This window comes from Hemicordylus capensis, chromosome 3 (assembly GCF_027244095.1).
Source record: "Hemicordylus capensis ecotype Gifberg chromosome 3, rHemCap1.1.pri, whole genome shotgun sequence".
NCBI classification, from domain to species: Eukaryota; Metazoa; Chordata; class Lepidosauria; order Squamata; family Cordylidae; genus Hemicordylus; species Hemicordylus capensis.
The window spans coordinates 10,043,830-10,065,598 of NC_069659.1; the positions used below are offsets into that span (position 1 = coordinate 10,043,830).

Below are 21,769 nucleotides of genomic sequence, written 5' to 3' on the forward strand. Positions count from 1 at the left end.
ATCCCTATTTGGGAGTATATTCCAGAGTCCTGGGGCAGGCCTAGAGAAAGCCCAATTCTGAGTCATCACCAAAAGTGCTGGTGGCAATGCAACTGGACCTCCCACCATGATCTTAAGAAGTGGTGGGGTTCATGACGAGGGAGATGTTCCCTCTCAAATAGCCTAGACCCAAGCTGTACAGGGCTTTGGATGCAATAACCAGCATGTGGCCCAGAAACATATTGGCAGCCAGTGTAGGTTTCTTTTAGGATGTTGTCTTTTCCAGTAATCCCAGAGATCAACTTGGCTGCCGCATTCTGCACCAGTTGGAGTTTCCAGGCTACTATATGCACAAAGGCAGCCCAACATAAAGCACCCTGCAGTAGTCAAGCATGGATGTCACCAGCATATGGGCAGCTCACAAAGGAAAACAACTGAATAAAACATACAATTAAACATACTTTGAAACAAAAAGGTAGCTACAATAAAATACAGAAACATTTTAAGTTTTTTTAAAAAGGTCTGGGTGAACAGAAAGGTGTTACCTGGTGTTTAAAAGGAAGTGATGATGCCAGGCGAGCTTCACGGGGGGGGGGGGGGGCGAGGCTATTCCATAAACATAGTGCTATTGAAAGTAGTGGGGTAAGGTTACTTGTCCTTATACTTTCAGTGAGAGTACTCATGAGTAACAGTCTGAATGTATGCCAACGACTGGAGTAGCCTGTCTCACAATTGTAACATGTGTGTGTGTGTGTACACACACAGACACATCCACCAACACACATGCCAAAAATCTACGGGGTACCTGAGCTGAAGGTATAAGATAGAAGGCAGTTACAATTTTGGATTTTTGTTTTGTTTTGGGGTTTTTTAAAATGCAACTCCCTGATCTAATCGGTGTGTATGGAAAACTATAGTTATCACAACTGGGAGGTAAGAGAGGAAACTGGAATGCTTGAAGGGGATGGAGTGTATGAGCTTGAGGCATCCCCGCTGCCTGCCCCCCCGCCCATGATCAAACGGTTTTGCTGCAACACCCAAACTGCTCCAGCATCAGAGGACCGTTCTAGCACAGATTTCCAAAACACCTGATTTGTCTGCAAGAGACTAACCTTCTCTGGGAGAGGAAGGCGAAGGAAGGTACTCTGTCGCAATGTCGCCTGTAGGATCTTCACCACTTCGAAAGGTTTGGAGGTCACCAGTCTGGGCATCAGGTCCAGCAGTTTGTCCACAAAGCTATCTTGCATGTGAGGGAGCTCTGAAATGAAACATCTGTGAAGAAGTGAGGAAACAAGAAACAGAAATTGGTTGGTTAAGGCAAGGCTTCGTGCTCAAGCAACCAAAAGTTTTACTTTTCACCCATCACCTTTTTGGTAGCTGAAAAGAAATCATCAGAATTAACCAGGCAAAGGGGACAAGCAACACCCTTTATGTCCACCTCTACAGTGCTGAGAATCAATTAAAGACTTAATCGCAGATTAAAATTACACAGAGAAAAGTTACAGTACAGCCAAAGATAGACTTTAGGTCTGCTTTAGAAACCTATGCAGAAATAGGTACACTTGCTGCTCAGGTGATAATAGCTTGCCTTTTCCAGATTTGCTGAGAAAATCAGTATGGTTTTCAAGCAGCAGACTGCAGTCCTTTGACCAGACACTTCATAGAAGATGACAGATGTTAGTGCCTCTTTAATGAGGCACTTACCCACAACACCCTCCTAAATGCTAATTCTAGGGCAAAATCTGAATCAAACACTTGATGCAGCAACCCTGCTAGGCAGTTCTGAGTCTGATCAGTACCTGGATGGGAGACAACCTGGAAACCACATGTATACCAACTTGAGTTCCATCATGGAGGAAAGGAAGGATAACAGTTAAGGAAATTAAGTTCCAGATATGAGCCAGATGCCTTTCCTGGCTTTCTCTCATGCAATTTTAGATTGCAGTTTTATTACTTCTCTGAATTGCTTATATGTCTGCAAAATTGTATTTTTTAAATTTTTAATTTCAGAGGTTCCCAACCTTTGGCCATTGTGCTAACCCTTGATTTAAATCATATTGTTAACAGTCTTGAATAGAGAAAGATGGGATTCAAATGTTTAAAGTTAATTATATAACAAAAATTATAACACAAATTATATAACAAAGACTTATGTCTCGAGTAGAGTTGTGGTGGCCTGGAAAAAACCTGGAAAAATTGGAGGGGAGCAAGTATTTCTCAGTTTCCCCCACAAATGACTTTTTTAGTTCCCCCCACAAATAAAGTGGAAATATTGTGGGGGGAAATCGATTATGATGAATTATGAACTATTTTCTTTTGGAATTATGAATAAAATATTTAAGAAAAGGTGTTCAGATATGTTAATATAAGAAAAGGTGTTCTGGCCTTTACTTTCCTAAGCTTCTGACTAGGGATGTGCATGAAGTCTTCAGCGCCAGCGGGGTAGTATTTTAAGGGCGGGGGAGGGTGTACTCACTCCCCCACCTCATTTCCCCCGCCGGCGCTCTGTAAACTTTAAGCCCCTCGGGGCAGCAGCGTTCTTCCCTGCCCCCCCACCGCCGGCTGGAAGTAGCGCACGCGCGAACACAGCAGACGGGGACACATGTGCGCACGCTACTTCTGGCTGACGGCGGGGGGGACGGGGCAGCAGGGAGCAACGCTGCTGCCCCGAAGGGCTTAAAGTTTACAGAGCGCTGGCGGGGGAAATGAGGCGGGGTGGGTGGGGTGAGTACACCCTCCCCCGCCCTTAAAGTACTACCCCCACCGGCGCCGAATCCCCGCCCAGCGTCAAAACGTTTCGGAGGCCTTTAGAATGTTTTGGGCACATGCCTACTTCTTACTAGCTTCAGATTCCTGCATCTTCTACAGCTTGTGAAAGAAACTGTTCTGTGTGTGGAAATATACCAGATCAAGAAATAAAGCAACATGTGAAAAGGCAGAGAGGCTTGTCTCAATCCCGTTTTCATAAGTCATTAAGAGGATAAAAAATGAAGATCCGAAGAAGCAGAAGCTGCTGATAGTGATACAGTACTTCTAAATGTAATATACCAAACATGATACATGTTATGTGAAAAGCAGGTTATACAAAATAAATATTCCTAAAGAAACAATGTAACTTTAGACCTGTAAAGGGCGCTAGGAAAAAAAAGTATTGCATATGTTTCAATTCCCCCGCACCTGTCAAATTTCGGGGGCGGGTGGGGTTGGTTCATGACTTCAAAAGTTCTGGAAATTTTACATCTCTAGTCCCAAGACATATCTTGTGGAATTTATTTATTTCTAGATTTATATCCCATTCTTTCTCAGAGGAGTTCAGAACAGTGCACATGGCTATTGTTTATCCTCACAACAATCCTGTGAGAGAAGTGACTGGCCCAGAACCACCCAGTGAGTTTCATGGGTAGATATGAACTCAGATCTCCCCGGTCCTAGTCCAACATTCTAACCACAACGCCACACTGGCTCACCACAAATAACGGGTGTGGACTCTCCCATGATCTCTAGCCAACATGTTGTAAGTCACTATGGTGCAACATTTACTAAAGGAGTCCAGAATGTGATGGTTTTTGTGAAAATCTGAAAACCCGAGCTTTTACATAAGGAAAAACCTCATCGTTTCTAATCCCTGAAGGATGAGAAGATGGAGATTTTCATAAGAATGCTATTAAAACTATGCAAAAACCTCTCCAAACTGAGGTCCAGTTTTCACAAATATACATTGAAATGGTAAAGATGTCTCTGCACTGCAGGTGTGGGACATGTGGCTATATGCACCTCCATGCGAACAAACAAAAATCCTTGTGCTAAGGGCCAAACTCCTGTTACGTTAAGGATTTTAGTGACCCTTGAGTGGTTGGTTTTTGTTTCCTCAGCACCAGGGGACAGGGTGTGGATCGGGACCAGGACTGTAACAGGGGTAGGGGGAAGATTTAACCCTTTGCAGTCTTGATTAGATCCCCTTCCTGGCATCAGCAACAGGCAGATAGCAGAATAGACCTGAGTACATACGTACGTATACACACACACACACACTCTCTCTCACTCTTTTTGGAAGGAGGAAAAAAAAAAAGATGACATACCTTTGAAAAGAGTCTACTTCTTGTAAAAAAATTTCACACATGCCAAAGAGAGGTTCTACCCTGCAGTGAAGATATAACATCCACAATAATTATACAGATCTTTAAAAGGGGAATTTACCTCTGCCACAGTGATGCAGATATTTGATGGGATTTGAACAGGGGACTTTTCAGCTCACATTCGACTGTTAGGTTGACTAGTTTCCCATATTTATTTATTTAGTTAGTTGTTACATTTTATACCACAATCTCAAGGTCATTTATAAAACATTTAAGACTATAAAACACACAATAAAATATTAAAGTGCTATATAAAAATGCAAATCTAATTAAAAGTTAAAAACCAAAAACCAATAGGACCATAAAATACAGAGCAGCAGCAACAAAAACACCACTCATAAAAGCCTGAGTAAAAAGCCAAGATTTCACTTGCTTTCTTAAAAACTGTGATGGAGACTGAGGAGCAGATGCCCACTGGGAGATCATTCCAAAGTCTGGGGGCAATAACTGAAAAGGCCCTGTCCCGTGTGCATGACTGGCAAGCCTCCCTCATTGTTGGCACGTGGAGCAGAGACCCCTGCGATGGCTTTGTCAAGCGGGCAGAAACCCTTGGGAACACGCAATCCCCAGAAATCCAAGGTCCAAACTATTAGGGCTTTAAAGGTCAAAAACAGCACCTTGAATTGGAACTGGAAATAAACTGGCAGCCAACACAGCTCGTTCAAAATCAGTGCAATATGATTCTCCCGAATCACCATCCCCTTTCTCTACTGCTGCCTCTTATACTTGGAACCCACTCCCACAACATCTACATGCTAAAGTCCATTTCTCTTCCTTCAAAATTCTACTTTCCAAACTTTGGCACAACTCTTTAGCCCAGGAATTCCCAACCTCGAGTCCTCAGATGTCGTTTGACCACAAACCTCATCATCCCCAGCCACTCACCCACTGTGGCTGGAGATTATAGAATTGTAGTCCAACATCCAGGGACCGAAGTTTGAGGACCTCTGACTTTAAGCCTTCAGCACTGAAACCAAGTCTTAGCTCATCTAATTGCATGAAGTGCATATTCTTTGCCTGTTTATCCTTGCCTCCAGCTTCCTCCCCTCTATCTATTGCCTCCCCTGTCAAATCCAGATGAGAATTCAAGCTTCCTGCTCTCCTGTCTTTCAAGGATCTGCAGAGTCATTCTCCTGCAGCCATCCTCCATGGCCACATGTCCTTCTCAGCACCTCTAGCCTAGCTTCTCTTCTAACAAAGACCTCGCTTCTTCCTAGCAATAGCCCTCTAGGTCCCACCCACCAGGTGTGCTGATTGGCTGAGCCCTGGAGTTCACCAGCCTGTCAGTCAAGCCAGGGTTCACTTCCAATTAACTCTTTCGGTGGAGAGAAGGCTGGTTACTACAGTTAGCAACACATTTTGCCTGTAGTTATTTAAGGTAGCTTTCTGCAAGCCCAGCTACCTTGAGACCCAGATCCGATCCTTACCCTCTTGTAGTTCGCGCTGTGACAATCAGCTGCAACGCTTTTGCCTGCAGTCTCATGTGGTGGATAATGACCACCTGCTTGTGTTCCACGCCACTGTACATGAACTCCATCTTGTAAGTTTCTTCCATAATCTAAACAAGAAATAGCATGTTCTTAAATCCAAGAGATTTGCAGAGGGCCACTGGTGTATGCATTCATGGGAGGGGGGGTGGCGGCGGGATCTGTTCAATGCCTGGAGTATGGGTGTTGCTGTCCTTCAATGAAAATCTCTCTTTAGAAAAATCCTGGCCTCTTGGTCTCAGAGATATTCTACTTTAATGCTTCACAGTGCAGAACAAAAAGGTCAAAAGTTATGCCTCCTGCTTTGGACAATTGGTTGTACATGTTAGTAGTCTGAGCCAGCTCTACTGGGCAGACAGCAGCCTATTTCACTGCCTGGCCAGAGTACAGTGGCTGCAGATGGGAACACATTCTTGTAGCATCCTCCGGAATTATGCTGACTGGCAGCAGCTCTCCAGGACTTCAGGCAGGCGTCTTTCTCAGCCCTACCTGGAGACGCTGCCAGGGAGTGAACCCGGGACCTCCTGCATGCAAAGCAGACATTCTTCCACTGAGGACAAGCTCCAGACAGCACAAGTAGCACGTGCAGCAGTATTGTGCTAGCCCAGGGCTCACCCACAAGCGCTCCACTGCTCTGGATGTCAGCCACCGACACCCCATCCACCGCTGGAAATTTCATTCAGATGAGGGTTTAGAAGTGAACCTTTACCAGGCCTTCCACCATGTTGAAACCTCACTCAGAACCCTTTTTGGGTGGTTTTGCTTTTAAATAAAAGCTAAGACGAGCACAAGCTAAACTTGGCACCCAGCACCTCACTCTGCAGGGCCTTTCACTTCCGCAGAATTATGGCGTATTAAGCAAAATCTGCGCTATCATTTACGTGTCAGGAGATGCACAATTCTTCCTGGTTAATTTCTGCATCGGACAAGGCAACCTGTGAAGCAGCCCTCAGACGCCGGGCGGGAACTGACTCCCCAGGAAGCCGCTGAAATTAGACGGAGACCTGGAAGCTGAAACGGCATTGCCACAAGTCTCTTGTAATCAGCTGCCCACGAGCGAGCGGCTTCTGACAGACACTGACAAATGCTTCCCTGCCCTCGCCTGAATTCGCTGGAGACTTGAAACGGATCCATCTCTTACTCCAGAGCCCGCCACCTCACCTCCCTTTTCCACTGGCAATTCATTTGCAGGCTGCTCCACAGCTACTGCTTCTCTCCTCGTTAATTTGAGGGTTTTCAGGCCTGGAGGACTGCTTGCTTTCCTGTCGTCAGGAGGCCAATGGGATGGAAAGCAGGGCCTCCCTCCCACCGCCAGAGAGCTCTGCCTCCCCCGCTTACCTGTTTTGCTGCAGCCGAAGCCAGAGCGTTCTGCTTCAGATACAGGGGGGCCGCCACGTTCCACAGCTTCTCCTGGAGGGCCTGTCAATGTCACCAAGGCTTTTATTGCCACACATGCAACACAGACACAGGCAACTCCTGCTAACTGGGCACGCAGGCACCTTTCAAAGTGGCAATGCTCTTATATTTAACAGGGGGAGAGCAACTGGCCCTATCCGACCCAGCACAGCATCCCTCCAGTGGCTGCTGCTCCGGTTTCCCTTATGCTTATTTTAAATAGATTGTGAGCCCTTTGGGGACAGGCAACTACCTTATTTATTTACAGAACAGCCCTGCAAGGGCAGGCCCTTGTAGTCCAGCATCCTGATTCCCACCAGATGCCTCTGAGAAGCCCACAGGCAAGAGGTGAGGGCACATCCTCTCTCTTGCCATTGCTCCCCTGTAACTGGCATCTTGAGGCATCTTGCAAGACCAGTAGCCATTGATAGAAAAGTCCGCCATTAATATGTCTAAGCCCCTCATAAAGCCATCCAGTTTGGTGGCTGTCAACACATCCTGTGTCAGATAATTCCATAGATTATGCATTGTGTGAAGAAGTACTCCCATTTCTAACTTCCCTGGTTATCAGTTTCATGGGATGACCCCTGGTCCTAGCATTAGTTTGCCTCAGCCGTTATCTCTCCCCCCCCCCCAACTGCCCGCCGGAGCTTATTTTCATCCAGCCGCCCTCTCTCTCACTGGCCGCCTCAGCCTGCCACCTCCTCCAGCCTGGAACCTCCGTGGGGCTGGCCACCTTTTCTCGCCAGCTGTCTGTCTGTCTGTCCGCTTCCTCCGGCCTGCCGCCACACTTCCTCCCAGTGGCCTTGTCAGTTGGGCCCACCTGCCAGTTGTGGCCACTTGCCTGTCTACCGGCCAGCTGGCCAGAGCCATCTTCTTTGGCCACCGCCGCCATATTTTCTCTCTCTAGCCCATCCTGTGGCTATCCGGCAGCTCTCCGAACTCTTGCGAGAGCTGCCACGCATGGGATTAGCCACAGGTACGTCTTAGAGAAATAAATATAAAGAAAATTCGTCATACATACAGAGACATTTGTCTGGGTGGAGGGCTCCAAGAAAAGAGCAGACTTTTGCCTTCCCCCTTGCAGCACAAAAGCCCTGCTGGATGAGTCCAAAGGGCCACCTATCCCAGCACCATGCTTCCCACAGTGACCAGACAGATGCCGTCAGAGTGCCCACAAGCAAGGTGTGAAGACAACGTCCCTCCCCTATTGCTCCCCCCACCCCCATCGGATATTTGGGGTAAGTGTTTAGCAGAGCATGCCCTAACACTGAAGCACATGGGGCAATCCCTGATCTTGTGAAAGTCCGTATGTGCACTTGAGCGGCCAGTTTATTGCTGGAATACAGTAGCTCCGCTGTATGGTATGGGTCCCCAACCAGATGACGTTGTGACTACAATACCCATTATCCCCAACTACAATGTCTGGGGATGATGGGAGCTGTAGTCCAGGAATAAGACATAGGAAGCTGCCTTCTCACAAGTCAGACCATTGGTCTGCCTAGCTCACAACTGTCTGCACTGACTTGCAGTGGCTCTTCCAAGGTTTCAGGCAGGAGTCTCTCCCGGGCCTACCTAGAGATGCTGCCAGGGACTGAACCTGGGACCTTCTGCGTGCAAAGCAGGTGCTCCAACTCTGAGCTATGGCTCCATCCCAAGGTTGGGAACCCCACCCCACCCTACCCCGCGGTAACCAAATAAGGGGTGAAGCCACAACTCTACCTCCACCCACTTGCCTAGAATTACTTTAACTTAACGGCTCATGTACCCAATTTACCGCACGGACAGAAGGAGCTGAAGATAGCTGGATTTTTCTGCCAAGCCAGCATCTGCGGCTGCTTCAGAAGCTGCTGAGCCAGCTAGCTGCTCTGCTGGATCCTAATTCAGCTGACCTAATACCTTTCCACCAGCCCCCAACTTCTGGTGATGCCATTAGGAGACACAAAGTGGCAATTTCACACCGAGTGAACAGAGGGGCTCCCACTTAACATCACGCTACAGAAAGGTGGTTTTCACCACCGACGATCTATTCCCTCCTTGCAGGCATGTTCAAAGCTAGATTTTCAAAGGGCAAGCATGCCAATTCCTGGCATGCAGGAATGTGGCTCAAGGTACTGATTTGGAGGAAAGCACACCTTGATGAGGAGCAGTTGACATCGAAGGTACGCTGCAGAGAAGTCAGCCACCCCAGCTAAGTCCGACTGCAGCTCTCCAAACCTCTGAAGGTCCCTAGAGAGCAAAGTGGGGGGGGGGGGGAGAGAGAGAGAGAGATGGTTATCACGGCATACTTCTGTCCGTTTGAATTTACTCAGCTTCCAGTTTGCTTATGAATTCCCAGGGATTAAGAGAGAGTTAAGGGAGTCAGCAACCCCTGGAATGATGAGGCGATCTCTGCTTGCTTCCCTTTCATTGTGAGATGCATGCAAGGTGGTGTGGGTGCCAGGATTCTGCAGACGCACAGAAAGGACACGAAAAATGCAGCGCTGTGCAGAGAACTTTGCTGCCTGAACATCTCAGCTTCCTGTTTTAAAAGGCTTCTCGCCCTCGAGAGCCAAAGATGTGAGGGCAACGCTTGATGCTGTCCCAGAAGCCAAAGGAGCCACAGTTCAGCAGCAGAGCAACGGCTTTGCAGGCAGTGAGGTCCTAGGTCCAACCACTGGCACCCCTGCACAGGAAGGATCTTGGGCAACAGGTGATGGAGAAGTCTCATCTGAGTCTCAAACCACCTTGAGGTTGTTTTAATGAAAGTCGGTATACAAATTTAACGATAAAATAAAAAATAAAATCTGCCTAAAGAAAGCTACCCACCAGAGAGAGCAGACAACACTAGATCATTGTAATACATTGTATTACAACATTGTAATATCTTACAATGCTCACACATGTAGTCTCCCCTGTCCCCTTAGCTAAGCAGGGTCTGCCCTGGTTGCATATGAATGGGAGACTAGAAGTGTGAGCACTGTATGATATTCCCCTTAGGGCAAAAGGAAGAGCAGAAGATTCAAAGTTCCTTCCCTGGCAGCATCTCCAAGACAGGGCTGAGAGAGATTCCTGCCTGCAACCTTGGAGAAGCTGCTGCCAGTCTCTGAAGACAATACTGAGCTTGATTAGACCAATGGTCTGACTCAGTATATTGCAGCTTCCTATGTTCCTATTCATATGCAACAAGGGCAGACCCTGCTTAGCTAAGGGGACAAGTCATGTTTGCTATCACAAGACCAACTCCCCTCCCTTGTGTTTTCCCTGTGTTTTCATGCTGACATATCAGAAGTGTTGTGATAGGCATGCATGCATGCGGGCACAGGTACCTGCAAACACACGCACAGACACACACTCTGTTCCTCCTAACCATGTCCTCTTAAACTGGTGTGACATTTAGGAGCAAAGTAGAACTCAAATGGCAAAAAAGAACACATGGCAGGATCATCACACCTTCAGGTTGCTCAAGCAAGGCTTTGGACTTACCGAATAGTGAATTCAAGCAGCTCCTGAGTACCCTGTGGGTCGAGGTGCTGAAGGTTGAAAACCCTTTCGAGGCTCTGCTGCAAGAATTCCTGTGAAGGATCTTCCTGAAGTGCGATACTGGCTGAAACAGGCGAGGATACCAGCTTTTTCCCAGGCAACTAAGCAAAGGAAGTGCAGTGATTCAGTCCCTAAACTGGCCTTCTCCCCCTGGTGATTTAAATTACTCCGCCCTGATAACACCTTCAGTATTTTGGATATGTCCATTAAAGGCTAAGCAGCAGAGGGACATAAGAACATAAGGACAGTCCTGCTGGATCAGGCCCAAGGCCCATTTAGCCCAGCATTCTGTTTCACACCGTGGCCCACCAGATGCCTCTTGAGAAGCCCACATGGAGGTTAGGGCATGCCCCCTCTTCTGTTGTTGCTCCCCTGCAACTGGTATTTAGAGGCATCTTGCCTCCAAGGCTGGAGGTGGCCTATAACCATTGATAGACCATGAATTTATCCAAGCCCCTCTTAAATCCCTCCAGGCTGTTGGCTGTCACCACATATTGTGGCAGAGAATTCCATAGATTAATTATGTGTTATGTGAAAAAGTACTTCCTTTTGTCAGTCCTAAGTATCTTGGCAATCAGTTTCCTGGTTCCAGAGTTATGTGAGAGGGAAACTCAGTACTGTCTACTCTAACTGGCAGAGGCTCTCCAGGGTCTTTGCAGACAGGGGTTGTTCCCAGCCCTACATGGAGATGTCAGGGATTGAACCTGGGACCTTCTACATGCAAAGAAGGTGCTCTACCTCTGAGCTATGTAAGCTCCTGATGAACACAGGAAGTTGTCTTCTACTAAGTCAGACCCTTGATCCATCTAGCTCAGTATTGTCTACACTGATTAGCAGCAGCTCTCCAAGGCTTCAGACTTTTCCAGGCCTTTTTCTGTAGACTTTTCCAGGCCTACCTCGAGGTGCCAGAGATTGAAACTTGCAGGGATGGCCTGACCACTAGACAGACCTAGGCAGTTACCTAGGACACCAATTCGGGGGGGGGGGGCGCACCTCTTAGCTGATCTCTCGCTTCCTTTCCTCATCCCCCCCCCCAACACAGCGCACATTATCCCTGATCAACTTTCTCACCCTCTCCCAGCATACCCCGCAAACAAATGTGGGCTAATCATTTGACCCAGCAAATGAGCAGCCTGCACAGCTCATGTGAAAGCTGGGACTCCACATTTCTCGGCAGGAGGGTGGGGGGCACCAAAGTCAGATTTCGCCTTGGGCGCCCAAAACCTCAGGGTAGTAACTGGAAACTGGGATCTTCTACATGCAACAGAACAGCTCCACCACAGAGCCATGGCCCCATCCTGATGAGAATAGCCCCCAAAGTTGGTCTATCTACTACTTCAGTGTCAGTATTCCATTTCAGAATGTGATGTGGCTATGTGGACCTCAACTGGTAGCCTTCATCTTTCTCTTTTCAAACACAGGCAGGACAGCCATGAACCAGGGGGGTGTTATAATAGTTGGACCAAATTACCTCCAAAGTCCTAACTCTATGATCTCAATAGCTGCATAAATCTTCGAAAGCAGGAAGTGAGGGTGAGAAGGAGAAACACATCAACCGAGTACCGAATGCCCCATCATGCATTCACAGAATGGTGACACAGGCAGCAATGCTGACATGTGTGCCAAAAAAGCCCAACTTACTCTCAAGGGAGGGACGAGGTGGGAGAGGCTGTCCCGAAGGTAAGTGTAGTGCCTGAAAGCGTGGTCCGAGAACAAGGCCGGCATGGTCGGGCACGATTTGGCAGCATTGAAAATGAGAACCAAGACAGCAATATCTATTTGAGCGCACAGTTAAGGAGAATGAAGATTCTAAAGTTCCCCTAAGTGATTCAAGGATTATTTGGAGAAAGCAAGAGAAGAACACCAGGTGGCAACGGAAGGGATAGTGACTGGCAAGCAGACTATCGCTACACTTGTGCAAAGATGTCACACTATAGTGCAAGGATGTTGCACTAGCTAGTTCCTCCAAGTCAGGAGCTGACAGTGTGCATCAGGATGGGCTTGCACAACCTGTGGCGTGCCTCCTCCTGCAAAACCTCTATCCCTACATATTTATTTTATTTATTTAAAATATTTATACCCCATCCATCCAGTACACTATTGCTCAGGGCAGCTCACAATATTAATAATACAATATAGAAAACAATATAATAAAAACAAGTTAAAAGACCAAGCTAAAGCCACATTTAAAAGTTACAAATTTTAAAAGTTGCAAATTAAAAGATCTAAGTAAAACACTAAAAACTAAGAACTAAAAAGCCCACCAGATATAAGCAGCAGATAAAACATTAAAACCCTCTCTAAAAAGATGCGTCTTTAATTGTTTTTTAAAAACACTAAGGGAGAGGACATGGCAAAGCTCTTCCAGGAAGGGGTTCCAAAGTTAAGGGGGTCACAACCGAAAAAGCCCCTTATCTAGTCCCTGCCAACCAGATCTCCGTTAGTGGCAGGGCCATGAGGAGGATACCCAAAGGCGGGCCCTGGCAGGTTCGTGGGGCAAATGCGGTCTGACAGGTACTCCGTCCCAAGCCATGTAGGCCTTTAAAGTTCAAGACCAGCACCTTGAATCTAGCCTGGAAGCAGAATGGTAACTAGTGAAACTACCACAGGATCCCTATATGTTGCAAGTAATTATGCAAAACTATCCACTATCCTTGCTGCACAAGTCCAATGCTTGTGCAAGATGACCAAGAGCACAGGAAATAACACCAACTCAGCTCTGCAACCTTCCTGCATGAGTGCATCTTTGTTCGTTGAACTAGCACAGCGTGAGTCTGGATTAAAGAGGGACTAAGAATATGGCCAGAGCAAGGTTCAAAGACAAACAGCACAATAACTAAAGCTTGTCAATTCACACATCATACCAAGCCATGGTCAGCCAGCCAATCACAAACCATGGCTCCTTCATTACAATTTAGTCCAATTTCAGAAGGGATCATGAACAGCAGCTTTATTTGAGAAGTATGGGGGTGGGGAAAGGATACAAGCTGGGTCATCCATGTCAGGTTCTGGAGTGTCAAAGAAAGGGTGGGTGCCCAGCAATTCAGGAACAAGCGGAAGCACCAAGGTAGGATGCCTGCCACCCAGAAACTTCAAGCACCTGCAAATGCACAGAGGAAGAGTGGTGAACATCTACAAACTGAAAAGATTCTCTTTCACAGGGTGAAAATGATCAAAGCAAAAACTGATTCTTGCTTCAGAAGGAAAAAAAGCACAGCTTAAAATCACGTGTGCTTCAAAACATTTTCTGAATTACTTTTGCAATTCCTAAACACAAAAAATAGTAGAATTTAAATTGGAAAGAATTTTAAAGTACCAGTGATTTTAAGCTATGTTCCAAAGCTAGAGTCATTTACCATCTTCATTTTTTAAAAGCAATGCCTTAATCTGACTTTTAAAAAAAATTGCCCAAAGCAAAAAGACTTTTTATAAAAATGACTTGAGAATGTCATTTTTATTGCTCATATATATCCTGATCCTGGCAAGATGTTTCAAGAAGTTATTCTAAATAAATCATTGTACTGTTACTATTATTTATATACTGCTTTTCAACAAAAAAAAAATCAAAGTGGTTTTACATTTAAATACAAAACAATAAAATAAAAATACAGTTCTTTGTCCCCAAAGGACTCACAGTCTAAAAAGAAACACAAGGGAGACACCAGCAAAAGCCACTGGAGGGATGCTGTGCTGGGGCTGGAGAGGGCCAATTGCTCTGGCCTCTGCTTAATGTAAAAAGAACCAACCCTTTGAACGGTGTCTCTTTGCCCAGTTAGCAAGGGACTTTAGTTGCAATAACCAGTAAAATACAAACTCAAACTCACGTCTTCAAATGCATCCCCTTTATCAATATAAAGAATTAAGGTCAGGAAACAATTAAGAGGCTTGACCAGTTAATACTCCGGTGAAGTATTGTCAAATTTTCATGAAACTAAGAAGAGCACCACCGGCTAAGAAGAGCACCATTTCGGGGGGGGGGGGGGATCAGGCAGAGGACTCCAATTAGTTTTTAGAATTTAGGGTCACTGTTTCATAATATCTCATTTACCCTGCAGTTGACTTGGACTGACTGAATAGGAAACCTAACTGGAGATGCCATAATTGGTTCATTAACAGGTTACCGGGGGTGGGGGGAGGAATAAACCTGCACAGCCACATCCGAGCACTGGATTCTCCTGCAATTTCTCATCGCCATCCTCCAAGGCCTACCCATTCCTGAGGGGCTGAGCAGAAACACTCCCTATCCCAACCAATTCCAGGGATCTCCGCCCTCCACCATCCAAAGGACTGTGAAATGGTCTATGCCCAGGCAGGTCTGGGATCCATTTTCCTCTTCAAACAGCAGACACACAAATCTCATACCAAATAAACTGTATTGACAACCAAGAGGAGCTGAAGAGCAGCCTGCGATATCGTATGCTGGCCAATTGTTCCAAAGTCAAAAATGTTTTGCTTGCTAGACCTTTGCATGAGCCCAAGCAGTTCTTGGATTCTCAACCCACAAGCCAGAAGTTCTCAAACTTGGGTCTCCAGAGGATGGGAATTGTACTCCAAGCACATCTGAGGACCCAGTTTTAAAAATCTCTGCCTTGAGGCATTCTGGAAAACGGCGCCAAAAGCCATTGCTGGATTCTCTTCAGTTTGAAATTCAGCAGCCGACCTTTTGATATCTAAAACATTGCTTATTCATATTTTCATACTGGAATGATGCAAGATTTCAGCTGGACGAGTGTACCGTTCAAATGGGATTTATAACAGTTACTTTGCAACCCTTTAAGTCACTATCATTCCTATTTTAAGAAGGAAGAAGAACTCACTTCCAGATGGAATCCCTGTCAGTAGGGTACTTGGTGAGGTTCTTCAGGAGTTCCACCAGTGCCAGATGGATGCCTTCTTTTGTCGAGACGTTGGTGCAACACAGCAGCTCGTGAAGAGCTTCCCGTATATCTCGGGAAGAATCCTAAAGCAACACACAAAGACCTCAGAACCCCAGACTATGTCGCTGACTGATGGAGGAACACCAGCACCATGCGTGCGCACGAGAGAGGGGCTGCATTCAGGCGGTTTATTGCTACAGAAAGAGTAGCGGCAAGGCTCAAGTTCACTCCCCTCCCTTCCTTTTCCACTTCCTTGGCATGCAAGGGGAAGAGAGACAATGGAGGTCTGTGAAAGTTGGAAGAATTGGAAGCCCACATCAGAATTCCCACCCACCACCACAAGGAGGCAGCCGATTGCAGGGCAATTGCCCACCCTCCCCCGGCAGTACTGGAAAGGGGGCAGTTCTTTAAATGCCGACCCAGCACAAATGAGGGGAAAGTTGGTGGCTGAAGAGATTCTTGCGAGTGTCCAGAAGGTGTGTGTGTGGGAGGAGAGATAGAGATTCAGGGGAGGCAACAAGCACGGGGCAGCTGGGAAGAAGCACAGGGATGCCTGGGGGCTGTATTCCCTGCCCCACCCACTAAGAAAAGTTTCTCCTCTCCTATGGGAAAAGCTCCAGGAGCAACAACAGCCCCCAGGCATCAATGCACTTCTTCCCAGCCATCCCTGCATCACTCCCCACCCACCCCCCAGATGCTCCTGAGAGTCTTTGCAGTCGCCCAGTTTTCCCGCACCAGTGCTGGGTTGGCATTTTATGAAGCGGCCCCCTCCTCCCGCCCCATACCACCAGGGGCAATTGCCCTGTGATCAGCTGCCTCCTCGTGGTGGTGGGAGGGAATTCCGACATGCGTTTCCGATTCTTCCGCCTTGCACAGTGCTAATTAGAAGTATTTAAACTCATAGTTTGCCACTTCATCCCAATGCAGCAATGGTTCATACAAGCCATGGTTTGCTGAATTTTTTTCCTGACAAATAGCAAACTATGATTTGCTGCAAATCAGAAATAGATAAGCCGAAAACCTTGAAAAAGGTTAAGGACTGCCTTCTTCCACAGGTGCCATCCCATACACTCCATTCAGCATCTGAGGTCCTGGCTCTGGATGTTCCACCAACTGTGGCTTTAGTGGGAGGAAACAAGGAACAGGGCCTTCTTGGTTATGGCCCCCAAACTCTGAAATGCCCATATAGCCTCGTCACTACATACCTGCTGGGGCCTGATGAGCACTCCTGGCTCTTTAGAGAGGCCTTTGGGAGAACCAATTATCTGTTACGAATTCAACCATTTTCTCTTTACTATGATCTTGCTTTATATCTTCATACAATTAGCTGCTTTGCGTTCTTAGTGATAGATAGATAGATAGATAAACTTTATCACGATAGTAGATCAGACAGAGTTCTTAGTGAAAAGAAAGCAGGGCAATCTTTTTAAATGAATCAATAAAAACCAAAAGGAAGCCCTTGCAAGGGGCCACACTTGCCTCCAAGACACCGAGCACCGTGTCCAACTGGTCCTCTCGGAGGGTGATGTTGTTGGAAATCTTCCTCATGGTGTGGATCGACTGCAGCCTCACTTCTTCAATCTCGTCATTAAACATGTCGACCAGGAAATCGAGGCACTTCCCCGCAAAAGAGGGTGAGGACTGCGCCAACATGCAGAGGGCCTCGACAGCGGCAATCCGAACCTCTGAAAGAAGTGGCGGGAGAGAGCAGAAGTGATACAGGGGGGAAACTGGATTTTGTTATGCTTTGGTCCAAAGCAGAGTCAGTTGTAGCTGTTTTGCTGCTCAAATGTGGCCACTCCATCCCATCCCCCCTATATCTTGTTGTTTCCGTGGTTGGGCAGAAAGAGATCTTGTCCTCAAGGAGTTTTCCTAATTATGCTCCCTTTATGCTATCCCCTACAACTGAATTGAGTGGAGTGGAAGTGAACACCTCCAGTGCACTGAGTTACAAGGAAAAGATGTTGCAATCAGAAAATGGGGGCGGGAGGAGAGATATGCCACCTCACCAGGATGTTTCTGGTTATCCAAGATTTTTCCTGCTTCCCTTGGCAGCTCCTTGGACTGCCCACCAGTTGGGTCAGTGCAGGTCCCAAAGATGCTAAGTTCAGATAAAAGGCCGTTATGAGGAGAAAACATGCAAACTCTTGCAATCAGTATGTTCATCAAAAGCTTTCGCTGAAAATCAACTTATTTCCAACTAAAGCAGTACTTGGAAGCACATGAGGAGAGCAAATTTTAATTGAGAGCCTGTGAGATAAGGCCACATTTACTGAAATTTTTAAAAGATACTTTAGTTTCAGAGTGCTGCTGAAGTGGTGGATGAAAAAGAAAGTATTAGAGACTGCCTCTGCTCCCATGAATAAGCTTTATTTGGATTATTTAGTTTGGTTATAAAAGATCACAGCAGAAGAGAGTGGCTGACATCCAGATTAATGTTGAACATGCAACAGGGGCTATTTTCACCATCTCCTGCTTCCCTCTGCACCTCACTAGAATACGTCCCTGAGAATCCCACAACCCTAAGGAACATATTTTCAGGAACTATAGAGGCCAAAAAAGGGAGAGTGGGATTGGCGAAAATCTACCCTCTACTGTTGCATGCACAAAACATTATTCCACATTAGTCTGGATTTTGGCCAATATTTCTGTGATTTAACATTTTCTGTTCCCAGCACAGCCTCTTTAGATTTTAGATGATGCTCACAGCACATAAACAGGAGATAAAAGGAAGTTGTCTGTTTTGCTCCAACAATTTAAATGCAGAATAGATAAGCTGGAGAACATTGTAGATTATATATTAGTGTCTCTCCTGTACAACAGAGATTATTGGAGGTGTTTTCTCCATTGAAGAGATGGCGGATTTCTAACCTGCTTGCCGATAATAAATATATCACATGGCAGCATTACTCACTGTAATTGTAAGAAAGCGGTGTCAAAAATATTTGGCTGAGATAGCCATTACCAGCAGGAGATATTATCTGGAATTTGTGGGTTCAATTCTGGTTTTTTGGTCTTATGGCTGTAATTTTGCAATGACCTACATAATCTACACAATAAAGGTTTTACTTGAATGGAAAATTCTTTACAATTCTGTACAATTTTTCACAAAGCTGTTTCAAAACATAAAGATGTTGGCAATATGCAAATGTATTTAAATGTAAACTTGTAAAAGGAAAGACAGTTAATCAATTAATCATTTTTTAAGCCAGGGGTTCTCAACACTGAGTCCCCAGATGCTGTTGAACTACAACTCCCATCATTTTATTTATTTATCAAATGTATTGACCGCTTGACTTCCATAGACTCGAGGAGGTTTATATAAATTAAAACAATAAAGACAAGAGAAGAACGGGGGGGGGGGGGAGAAAAGAAAAAAAGGAAAAGAAGAACCCCACCCACCCACATGTTAAAAACTAAAAGCCTGGCAAAATAGAGCTTCTTAAAGTACAGGGGGCATTACAAATCTCAGGAGGCAGAGTGTTCCATAAGGAAGGGGCTGCAACAGAGAAGGCCCTGCCATGAGCCAGGCCCCACGTACCAACCCTGGGCCCAGAACTCTGAGCAGGTCCACCTGAGATGTCCTCACAAGGTGGGTCGAAGTTGGACGTGAGAGGTGGTCCTGAAGGTGCACAGGCACCAAACCCTGAAGGGTTTTACAGATGATATCCAGCACCCTGAATTGGACTCAGAAGCGAACTGGCAACCAATGCAGCGACCTCAGCAAAGGTGAAACATGATCATATTTTCCGCTGCCCATAAGCAGCCGGGCTGTGGCATTTTGGGCCAGCTGAAGCTTCCCAGTTGTCTTCAAAGGCAGCCCCAGGTAGAGCGCATTGCAGTAGTCCAACCAAGAGGCAAGGAGGGCATGAGTTACGGTTGCCAGGGCTTGCCGGTTGAGATAAGGCCGCAGTTGGCGCAACAGATGAAGCTGGACAAAGGCTCTCCTGGCCATGGCTTCCACCTGCTGTTCCAGCAGGATCTATGAGTCCAAGATGACCCCCAAATCGTGGGCCAGCTCTTTCAAGGGGAGCGAGACCCCACCAAGGGAAACACTCGAAACCGGAACCTGGCCAGATCGAGAACTGAACAAGAGCAACACTGTGTTGGAGGGATTAAGCCTGAGCTTGTTTTGGCCCATCCAAACCCTTACAGCCTCCAGACACTGGGTCAACACATTCACGGCATCCCCGGATTGGCCTGGGGTGGTGATGTACATACTGATGATACCTCACCCCAAACCAACAGATGACCTCACCCAGCGGCTTCATATAGATGTTAAAAAGCATGAGAGCGAGGACTGAGCCCTGCAGCACTCCGCAAGAGAGAGGCCATGCTCTAGAGCACTCACCTCCAATGCAAACTGTCTGAAACCATCCACTAAGGTAGGAACGGAACCAGCACAATACTGTGCCCGTGATTCCCCACCCCGCCCCCACACGACCCAGAAGGATACCATGGTTGATGGTATCAAAAGCCACTGAGAGATCGAATAGAACCATGAGAGACACGCTCCCCTCCTCGAGGCTCTAACAGAGGTCATCCACCAGAGCAACCAGTGCCATTTCTGTGCTGTGCCGTGGCCTAAACCCCGACTGAAAAGGGCCAAGGAAATCCACTTCATCTAGGATTCTCTGAAGTTAAGCAGCAACAACTTTCTCCAAAACTTTCCCCCAAAAGGGATGCTTGGAGATAGGTCTAAAATTATCTAACATCTCTGGGACCAGGGAAGAAGACTTCAAGAGAGGGCAGACCACTGCTTCTTTCAAAGCTACTGAATGGCCATTGTGGCTGGGGATGATGAAAGTTTTAGTCTAACGGCACCTGGGGACCCAAGCCTGAGCAGTTGCTTTACACAGCTGATGGCCCTCCAAAAAGAATCGGGTCTCTTGAGCCTCCACTCACCGTACATCTCATCCTCCAGGCCGTGAACAAAGGCCCCGCAGGCACCTGATTCAATTAAATTCACGGCTCCCGTGTCTACTTCCTCCTTAGGGGCATCATCCCCCCATTTTCTGCCACTTGAGAACTCCCCAGAGCTATAGAGCTCTTTGGCTCGCTCGTGGGCTGTGCGCTTTCTCTGTAGATTTAACAGATACAAGAGTTAGCAAGCTAGACATGACATGACCACACAATTTCTGCTAAAAGTGACTTTTTAAAATTATAAGTTAACGGTTTAGGCCTGGCTAGGAGCAATAAATTAGAATGCGGAGCCAATGTTCTTTGCCAGATATCCTTATTCTATAATATGGAGTCCCAAATCCTGTGATCAAGACAGACAGATTTGTAAGTAGACACTTGCTTAGTCACCTGCAGTGAAGAAACATCTCCTCCAGGTCAACCAGGCAGATAAGCAAAAAAGACCATTCTTCCTTTCCACAAATTCCTTACAATAGGTATGGGTGGGAAGGTGGACTGGTAACTTTTATGGAGTTATTTGCAAGGTTGAAATAAATTATACAAATTAAGCAGCTTGGTGTGTTTCATTTGCACACTTTATTCAAATTTAACTTTCTTGTGCTCAGGATCTGGATTTACATACTTAAAACCAGAGACCAAGACCATTAGTGGAGAAAGAAGGACAGGACACGAGGGATGTTAGGGGCAAGAAGCAAGCATGCCTAGGATCCATAGAGGCAACACTGAGGCTCAACAAAGGAATGAGCTTGACCTGAAACACCCCAGATGCAGTTTCAAAGCCCTTTATTCCACTTTCCTCCATAGTTAAATATATACACAGAAACATAAGAAGCTGCCTTATACTGAGTCAGACCATTGGTCCATCAAGGTCAGTACTGTCTACACTGGCTGGCAGCAGATCTCCAAGGTTTCAGGCAGGAGTCTTTCCTAGCCCTGCCTGGAGATGCCACTGGGGGATTGAACCTGAGACCTTCTACATGCAAAGCAGATGCTCTACCCCTGAGCTATGGCCCCATCTTCAAAGGCGGTATACATGGGTCTCCCATCCAGGCACTGACCACACCAAGACCTGCTTAGCTTCAGTAAGGTGGCTGCACTGTGTGCCCTTAGACTGTGTTCTGGGACCCAACACATAACACAGGGGTTCCCAAACTTGGGTCCCCAGATGTTGCAGAACTACAACATAGGAAGCTGTCTTCTACCGAATCAGACCACTGGCCCATCTAGTTCACTACAGTCTACACAGACTGGCAGCGGCTTCTCCAAGCTTACAGGCAGGAGTCTATCTGGGCCCTATCTGGAGACGCCAGGGAGGCAAACTTGGAACCTTCTGCATGCAAATATGCAGCTGCTCTTCTTCCCAGAGCGGCCCCACCCCCCATGGGGAATATTTAGCAGTGCTCACATGTAGTCTCCCATTCAAATGCAAACCAGGGTGGACCCTGCTTAGCAA

General features: G+C 46.6%; 1 protein-coding gene across 4 annotated transcripts in view; it reads right to left on the reverse strand.

Annotated features, from left to right (window-relative positions):
* Positions 1 to 21,769, reverse strand: part of INTS4 (integrator complex subunit 4) — a 49,180-nt gene that overhangs the window by 13,926 nt on the left and 13,485 nt on the right. For all 4 annotated transcript variants that reach the window (XM_053310831.1, XM_053310830.1, XM_053310829.1 and 1 more), the window contains 11 exons: positions 20,302 to 20,476; positions 16,876 to 17,081; positions 15,337 to 15,479; positions 13,504 to 13,619; positions 12,161 to 12,294; positions 10,463 to 10,620; positions 9,133 to 9,226; positions 6,941 to 7,021; positions 5,543 to 5,673; positions 4,059 to 4,118; positions 1,092 to 1,251 (listed from right to left, as the gene is read on the reverse strand). In XM_053310831.1, coding sequence (XP_053166806.1) covers positions 1,092 to 1,251; positions 4,059 to 4,118; positions 5,543 to 5,673; positions 6,941 to 7,021; positions 9,133 to 9,226; positions 10,463 to 10,620; positions 12,161 to 12,294; positions 13,504 to 13,619; positions 15,337 to 15,479; positions 16,876 to 17,081; positions 20,302 to 20,476 — 1,458 coding nt within the window. The remainder of the gene's footprint in view (positions 1 to 1,091; positions 1,252 to 4,058; positions 4,119 to 5,542; positions 5,674 to 6,940; positions 7,022 to 9,132; positions 9,227 to 10,462; positions 10,621 to 12,160; positions 12,295 to 13,503; positions 13,620 to 15,336; positions 15,480 to 16,875; positions 17,082 to 20,301; positions 20,477 to 21,769) is intronic.